Source organism: Arachis duranensis, chromosome 3 (assembly GCF_000817695.3).
Source record: "Arachis duranensis cultivar V14167 chromosome 3, aradu.V14167.gnm2.J7QH, whole genome shotgun sequence".
NCBI classification, from domain to species: Eukaryota; Viridiplantae; Streptophyta; class Magnoliopsida; order Fabales; family Fabaceae; genus Arachis; species Arachis duranensis.
In genome coordinates this window covers 129,008,574-129,018,062 of record NC_029774.3, presented here as the reverse complement: position 1 = coordinate 129,018,062, position 9,489 = coordinate 129,008,574, and the positions used below count along the sequence as shown (strand labels likewise).

Below are 9,489 nucleotides of genomic sequence, written 5' to 3'. Positions count from 1 at the left end.
TTAATGTCGAATATAATAACTAAAACACATTACTGTAGTTTTGGGTATTAATTTCATGTCATTATAGATGTTATTTATGTTAAAATGGATGTTAATTTATAAGAACTTATAGATGACATAAAACATGAACTTTACAAATGTTATGCATTAAATAAAGTGTTAAAATTGGCAGTACATTAGTTAGTATAATATAATTGTAACCGCACATAAAAACACATAAAAAAATTAAATCGGTTTATTATCGTACCTCATCAGAGGTAGTATAATTTTTTTATATTCTTAAAAATTGGTTGATTAAAAATAATTTTATCGGGTGAGTCTGTCTGTTATTCAAATTATTCAATTCCTTTTGACATAGACACGATATTAAGGTTGAATTCAAATGTCATATTATTTGAGATGATAACTATGACTTGTTGTGAATTTCTTTACCCTATTCCAATTGTGCTTCCAATTGCATTAAAGTTCATGATTTTTAGGTACTTAATATTGACATTTCTGATTGTGCTTCAATTACATTAAAGTGATTTTTGCCTCTGAACCTATGCAACTTTTACCTTTCTTCTACTCCTGCAATGATAATGAAATGAAACAAAGGAATTAGTTGCTATATGAAACTTTTGTCTTATACAAACCAATTACAATTAAAGTCACTTAAGGAATATGATTATTACAATTCTTTATTATTATTAATCTTTATTACATTCTTAAATATGAAATTCAAATCGTAAAAAAAAAACAATAAGTAATGATTCGAAGGATGCTTAATAATTAGGAATATGATATTATAATTAATATATGGAGCCCGTTAAGAGTGTGATAAGTGGAGTGATAAAAAAGTAAGCTAAAAAATTAAAATGTTATTAAGTTTAGGTTTAATTATTTTGCAAGTCTATAGTTTTATCGAATTTTTAATTAGGTTTTTATATTTTTTTTAATTAGGTCCTATATATTATAATTTTTTAATTTAGTCCCTATTAATGTTAAACGTAAAAAAAATATTAATAAAATGTGAAATTACTTTTATACTCTTAGGGATCCAATTGAAAAAAATATATATATAAAGACCTAATTAAAAATTCAATAAAACTATAAATATTCAATGAAAGATATTTCTATAATCTCTGTTCAATGATTCTTTAAACTCTTCATATTATTGAAGCAAACCAATGAAAATTTTTAAAATTGCATGATACCAAATTTTTTAGAAAAAGCTTGATTGCCCTTGCATTCATAATAGACCATATATACCACTGCGGAAAATAAAATGACCCCAATCATCAAAGAGAAAAAAGAGGGATGGGAGAGATCCAGAATGAGTGCAGTAATTCTGAATTGCTGACCAACAAAACACCACATAAGAGCCAACATTCCAAATACTTAAAAGACTCATAAATCATAATCATAAATCTTGGGACTTTAATTTGAAAAAGAAATGTAGTAAACTGTTGGGACATGAGACAGGTCAATCAATTCAAGAGAATTCTCACCATTTCACTGATTAGTAACCAAAGTAACATCGCTTGGGCCATTTTTGGTCAATAGATTCAACAATTGAAAACATAAGCAAACACACAGTTGAAAAAAAATTATAAGAACCTAACTGAAAATTCATTAAAATTATAGAAATATGTAGAATAAATAATTAAACCTTAAGATTATATAAATGAAGTTAATTTTAATTAGTCATGGCTGAAAAATTTTAATTTATCTTAAAATATAATTTAATTTAACAATTAATTAAGCATGATTAAATCCAACTAATAATGGAGTATCACCGGCCAAGAATTTCTCTTGTACTGTACAGTATAGATATACTTGGTAGACAGTTTTGGAGTGTAGAATACGCATTCTTTAATCATCGTTGCCAATATCCATAACTCCATTGTCCAAGTTGAGATTATTTTAACACTTCTCACACATGCAGTCATGCAGATACAATTGAGAAACAAGAGGAGTGAGACTGGGCACAGCGCAATTCCATTTATTTAATAATTAACAATAAATATATAGTAGGCCAAAAAGGCGAATTTTGTGGTTGTCTTATTATTGTTCTTGGTTTCTCCAGCGATGCTAGCTTTATCCATCAATTGAAGCTCGCTCTTTAGTCTCTGCCAGTTTTTGTGATACTAGCAACCAATGGGAAATCGCCTTTTGAGAAATAATGGTGCGAATTTGATGCATCATGCATGACATGGATAAATTGACTAGCAGGATATAAAAAGTTAAAAACTCAAAATAATGAACTTTTTTGGTCCCCTCTCCGTCGATAATTGCATATTAAATCCAAAAGGAGGCTTTTTTAATTTAAGGTGGATATTTTAAGGAAGATTTTATAATTATTTTTATATTGAAAAAAATTTAATTCTTAAACGATGAATTATAAAATTAAATTTTAATATATTATAAAAATATTATTTTTATTTAAAATATAATAAAATATGTAAAAATCCAGGTGCAATTAATTTTATGTGAAGTTGATAGTCAAGAGTTATTAGATAAAAATTTAGTCAAATCATTCAAATTATCTAACGGCTCTCAATTATCAACTTCACGTGAAATCAATTGCACTTAAATTTTTACCAACAAAATATATAAATTAAATTTTATTATAAAATATCTTTATAAAAAAATATTTTTTATATCTTCATTTGAATAATTCTCTTAGTTTAATGTTCAAATTAAAGACAACTCTGAAGACAAGTTACGTTGTCTCTATGTTGCATTATTGAGTCACTATAAACTATAAAGTGTTATTACTTTTTTAACACATCATACCTTCAGGATTGGAACCATTTATATTTGTCTCCAAATTCCAATTATTACGTCCCATGATAGCTATACAATTTATCATGTCTGCTTTTCATCACTTATTATAGTTGTAATTTGGAAAGATTGAGCTTTTAGTTTCTTTATTCAAATAAATTTTACAAGTATTGTTGGCATCATCAATTGGGGGATAGTTTGTTGATGTTTGTTTCGGTATGATGGTAAATTTAAAATAATATTATATGTATAAATATTTTTTTAATTAAATTTAATTAAGTTGATATAAGTTCAGTAAAAAAAATACAGATATAAATACTATTTTATCTCTTTTGCGTTTTATGCAGCATATAAATTTTTGTTGTAAAACATAAATTAAAATTTATCGATATAGCACAGAAATTTTTAAATATAATATATAAAATTTTGCACATAATACAAATTTATCGATATAACATATAATTTTTTACATATAACACACACATTTTTGCACATAACACAAATTATTGTTGCAAATGTATTTTGTTAGTTAGGAAATCAATGTTCTGGGTATGTAATCTTCTAAAAATTTCTGTGCACAACAAAATTTATGTATATATTATGCATATTTTATTGGTATAGTATAGCAGACAAATTTTTTACACATAACATACAAGTTTTACTATGAATATATTTTGTTTGTTGGGTGAGGCAATGTTCTAACTATATATAGTACAACCCTCCAAAAATGTGTGTGATGCACTAGCGGTTTTTATAGACCGGGCTAGATTTAAGTAGATCTGAACATGTCCCTAAAAGGTCACCAGATCTATTTTGACATGACCCGAAAATGACCCAAAATAAATTGAGTTAAATCAAATCAATCCGATATGAAATTAGAATATACAAATTTGTAAATTTTATATATTAAAGTAATAAAATTTTACTTTTAAAAATTAAATCTAACAAATATTATATCATGTTTATATTAAAATTAATTATTTTTAAAACAAAAACAATACCGAATAATATAAAAAAATTAAAGTATAAAAGTATAATATGATATTATTAATTTCACTCTAAAATATATATTTTTATTTTAAAAAGCAACTTCGGGCTAGGTCGAGTAGCCCAAAACATAACCTAAACTAACCTGAAAAATAACACCAGATAGAAATGACAAATTGAAACCCGGCAAAATATGCCTCAGGTCTAGGTCAGGTATTGAACACCCTTATGTTGCACATCAAAATTTTTGTGTTATGTATCAAAATTTTATGTTGTATACCAAAATTTATGTGTTGTGCATATTTTATTAGTTGGGTGCCAATGTTTTGAGTATATGATCTTTCAAATATTTTTATATTGTATATTAAAATTTTTATGCTGTATACCAAAATTTATGTATTATATATCAAAATTTTTGTATTCTAGTTATCTTAATATTTATAGAAAAAGAAAAAGATGAAAACAAAGAGAACAATAATAATGATAATAAAAGAGAACAAAAAAAAAATAAACAATAACAAAAAAAGATAACTGACAATAATAATTACAATGACGATGAGGATGACAGTGATGACAACTCAACTAAATATAAGCTCGCACCTTCATAAGTGTACTGGTGAGAAATATACATGGCTCAAGTTGAGTTTGATACTGTTGAGAACAAAATTGTAAGAACTGCATCGTTCGATTTGATCAAAAAATTAGTAAACTAGAATTCAATCGGTCCGATCTAATGCTATAACTATTTAAAAATAAAAATCGATAAGAATCGGTAAAAAAAATAAATTATTTTTTATTGTTTCTTATCATTAATATTATCATTCATATTACTCAATATCAAAATTGCTGAGTGATTTTTTTTTAAACAAGTTATGATATTAAGTCTATAAAATAATTTTTAGTAAATTTATCTTCAATTATTAACTTTTTAAGTTTTTTAACTGAATCACTTTATTATACATTTTTTTGGTGAAACAAAGTATTATAATTATTTTACCTAATTTTTTTAAAAAAATTTTTCTAAAAATTAAAAGATATTAGAATATTATAATGGTTTCTTATTCAAATTCATATTGGAGTATTGTCGACAAAGAAATTGAACAAAAACTCGCAATACATTTTTATGCGTAAAATATGTCTCATTATTATTTTTCTAAAAATCACCTACACTTTTGATATTATTATTATTATTAGGTCCAAATGTATTGCCTTGCTCCACCCACAAAAGAGCCCAACAACCTTCAAGAATGTAGCCCAATAATTCAGATAAATAAAAGAATCCAATAAATGGCATTTTTGAAAAATATAATTAAATTTCAACTAAAACATATTATTATCATTAATTATCCATCTAAAAAGAAGAGAAACCGCGTGGCATAAGCACAGAAACTAGAAAGAGCGGGAGAACGTAGCAATAATTGTCCCAACATGTGTTAAGTTTATCTTGTGCCACAGAAAAAAAAAATAGTTTCTCAATGGATAGGGTAGTTAATTCTAACGGATTAGTTGAAATTTTTATATAAATTTAATTTTATTTTATTTATAATTTGAGAATATTTTAATTTTAATTTTTAATTTATTCGATTTTATTTATGAATTATTAAAATGATATAATATTATTATATAATTTAATAATTTAAAATAAAATTAATTTTTATATTAAAAAATATATTAAATCATTAATTAATGACTTTTTCTTATTGGTTAAGCTCAGACTCCACCCTGCCCGACTCTTTCCAAAATCCTACCCTTACTACTTGCTAACATTCCATAAACAATTTTGTATTGTACTCCCTTAGAAATGGCTCAGGGGTAGCAGTCAATGCACTTGGTTGGCTGAAGTTTGGAGCATGTTAGAGAGCCCAATTAAATCAAACAACATTTCAACATAATTCAGTAAGTTATGGGCGCGTGTTTAGTTTTCAGATGGCTCATTGTTGTGCGCACAGTAGTTATTCTAAAGACAGAAACTTGGGTACAAAAATTGTGTTTCCAATGCAAAGCAATGCTAGTAGTAGTACTAATGGAAACTAGCTTAGCCACTGCTTGTTCTAAATGCGAGATAGTAATAAGGTATGGGGGTGTGAGTGTCCAACCAGGTTGACGCTTGAGAGAGACCATCAAATCCTTTGTCCATACCATAAGTGCACCATGCTCTATTATCATGTCACTCCCAATCAACCATCTTGTCTTGTCTTTCACTGCTTCTCTTTTCTATTTTATTCCTGCACCTGGAGCTAATGCTAATGCCACTGCTTTAGGTATCATTCACTCTATTAATCCCATCATTTATTTATTATCNNNNTCAGATTTATCAATGGTAATAAATAACAATAAGTTAGGAAGGTACTCCTACTACTTTCCTCTTTAATAATAATAAGTGTATGTTACCAAAATAGAACCTCCTAAATATTAGCAAATCTTTTTCTTATATTCATTGATCCCAAACCCTACATAAAAGTTAAAGATAATCACTGTAATATTATCTAGGTCTCCTAATAAGAGTAAGTAGACATGGAGTAAAACTAGAAATTCAGCAAGTTACAAATATTGACACAAAATGGAATCCATTATACAGTAGTAGTTTGAGTGAGTATATATGTCAGCGTTATGATGATGATTGACCTTCAACGCCGTCACTTTGGGTACTACTACTAACAATGAGTGATTGGTGATGAGCATGAGCAACTATTGCAAGTGGCTCTGTCAGCTGCCTCCCATCTCGAGGAGGTGAAAACATCACTGGCAGGCAATTCTCCATCTCGTATCCCAACTTGGACTTCTTGAAATGCTCCTTCAATGCTTCCAATCCCTTTATGCATAGGCTAAGCTATTAAATAAATCATATTCTATTCTACTATACTGCTACAACTAGCTCATAATAATAATAATACCTGGACCCTGGCGTAGGTAACCTCGCAAATTTTTCTTGAATTGAAAACTTGCCAACGTTGGCCATGGAAGGCCTTGTAGAGTCTCATTGTTGCCTCTGGAGACGTCATGTTTACAAACCCGTATCCCACATTGCACTTGTTCCTGCTTCATTCCAATTCACCATCAAATTCTCCACACAAACAAATTAAAGACTACTGAAAATTAAGTGAATGAATAAATATATACTTGAAATCAATTGGAAGGTAGAGGAAGTCATAGGAGGAGAAGGGCTGGTGGTCACGGCCGCCTTCCCGAATCTTCTCGTTGCAATGATTACAGTGGTTATCCAACATGCTCAACAGTAGCTTCTGGCTGCATAATAATCCAACAAGCAATCTCAACAACCCTCCTCTCCTCCACTCAATTTGAATAAAGAAATTAAATTTACCTGTACTTATTAGGTATGTTCTTAATCATGACGGTTGTTCTAGAGTCTCCATCATGTGCAGAGATTAAGAAGCGGCGAGTTTCATCATGATGATGCTGCTTCTTTGCATGCTTTCCCTTCCTATGACGCCTACTTGGCTGCTTCGTGTCTCCGACAATGGACTCATCGTTACACCGGTTGTTTCTCTCTTCTTCGCCCCCACTATTCCCCACTAATTCTTCACTAGGATTATCTTTATCATCATAACAACCCTCCTTGGTAACAACACTTGATTTCCGGTACTGTCCTCCTCCTGGCCGTCCGAATTCAATAATGAGGGGTTTCCCATGAATGTGGTTGCCATTCATGTGCTTCAAAGCCCTTGCTGCGTCTCTTATGTCAAAGAACTCTACGAATCTTTGGTTCTTTTTCAGTGGGGTATGCCTCACCTCCTTTACAGCACCTTATTCAAAATAATAACAAACATAAATCAGAGTCAAACACACCAAAAGTTAAAAGTGTAGTCATAAAGATTTTGGATAGAGACATGTCACTATCATATGTATGTATGTATGTATGTAACATGTTACATGTCATACCATATCATATCATATATGCGTGCTAATTAATGGTACACTACCTCTCCGGTCCACTTAAAAGACATCACAAACATGGCCTTTGGCTTCATAAATTGATAACTAAATCAGAACTAAAAACAAGAAAAATAATGAAAATACCAAAAGGCTGGAAGATACTAGTGACAGCGATAGCGTCCATATGTAAATCCAAATTAAAAATCAGCAGCGTCCCTTGATTATCCCCATCATCACATGAGGGCACCATGTACTGTGCCCACAACACACCACCCGCCATGGCGTAGTCATGCATGTTCATGTGGTGGCCCAGAATGGCGGTGAACGCAGCCTCCGCGTGTCGGAGGTCATAGAAGTCAACCATGGCAATCACCATTCCCTCACCAACCCCTTCCATCCGAACCCCTCTCACGTCCCCGAACGCTCCAAGCTCCTTCATCAACCATGCTTCTGAAACCACCGTCGCGGAGGGTACCAAGCCTAGCATCAGCGACCTCGTAGGAGATGACGTGGGACACCGAACCCCAACTTGATGACCTAAGTAAGGGTACCACGGCTGAGGATGAGGTGGTGCCGGTGGCCTCAGAAGAGTTGGAGGTGGAGCTCCGTGGGTATAGTTTCTGGGCCTGAACTCCTGGGCCGTGGGGTCCAAGTTTCCCATTAGAGAGTGTAAATTAAAAGCAATTAAGGAGAAGAAGGAAGAGAAGAAATGGTAATGGGTTTGTGTGTGTTTTGTGGTTCTTCCTTGTTTCTTTGATGTGATTGCCTTTTATTTCCTTCGGAACCCAAAGTTGCGAGAGAAATGCACTTTGTCTCTCTCTGTCTTTCTACGTGTAAGTGGAAGACATACACTATATGTGTTGTGTGCAGTGTGCACCCACTTCATCGTTTTAGAGTTTTATACAAGAAAAAATGGTTACATAATTAATATTTTTTGTTTTTATTTACATTTAAATTAGAGATAATTAATGTCTAATTTAGTCTCTCAAATTTTTAACACTCCTTAAAATTGACATCATCAACAGTTTATGTTAGCGGTGCATTAACATAGCTAAATTAAAGATAAAAAGAAATTTGTAAATTCAAAGATTAATTTAATAATTTCTAAAAATTACGTCAGATAATATTTAATTTGAATCTTAAATTTATTTGCAAATCTTAATTTAATCTTTAAAATTTTAATTATTTCTATTATTTAGTCTCTAAATTTTATAATTATGATTCATTAGTCTCTGAAATAATTTTTAACATATTAACAAAATATTAACATAAACAGTTAAATATTATTTTAAATTCTGTAAAATGATCTCATTTTTATTTTGACATTCAAATATTTAAAAACAATTTTATAAAAATAATATTTATTAGAATTTTTTCTTTTAAAATAAGTAATCTGACATTATTTTAAACTATCTGAATGCTAAAATCAAATTAAATATTATCTTAAATAAATACTAATTAATTTTGTCTATCTTTTTAATGATAAAATATATTGATCTTTATTATTTTTCTTGTATATAATTAACACATAACCAATCCTCGATCAATAATTAGTAGAATTCAACTAAATAATTGTAAAAACATATCTTTAAATTTAAATACTTTCGCACATTTTGTGGGATTTGAGAGCTAGTTAGCTAAAGAAATGGAAAGTGAATATACGATATAAAATCATTGAAGGTGTCTGTAATTAGAAGATTAATTTTTATGTCTACGAATGTTATTAGAAATATGATTTTTGTAATAATATTACTAAGTATATATTATTATACTATGTATGATTTATGAAAATAAAATTCATGAAATATTGATAATAGACCTAGAAATGTGTTAATTTTTGTT

The 9,489-nt window shown here is 29.4% G+C and overlaps 1 protein-coding gene across 2 annotated transcripts; it reads right to left on the bottom strand.

The window, feature by feature from the left end:
- Nucleotides 1-6,095: 6,095 nt before the first annotated feature.
- Nucleotides 6,096-8,503, bottom strand: LOC107481599 (protein terminal ear1-like). 2 transcript variants are annotated; one of them, XM_016101869.3, is made up of 5 exons: nt 7,792-8,503; nt 7,076-7,517; nt 6,874-6,999; nt 6,648-6,792; nt 6,096-6,565 (listed from the first exon to the last, which is right to left on the bottom strand). In XM_016101869.3, exons 1-5 carry the CDS (start codon nt 8,306-8,308, stop codon nt 6,362-6,364), a joined length of 1,434 nt encoding a protein of 477 aa, XP_015957355.1. In that variant the 5' UTR covers nt 8,309-8,503; the 3' UTR covers nt 6,096-6,361. The 2 variants fall into 2 exon arrangements, with proteins under 2 accessions (XP_015957355.1, XP_015957356.1); XM_016101870.3 differs by having other exon boundaries at nt 6,648-6,789.
- Nucleotides 8,504-9,489: the final 986 nt, after the last annotated feature.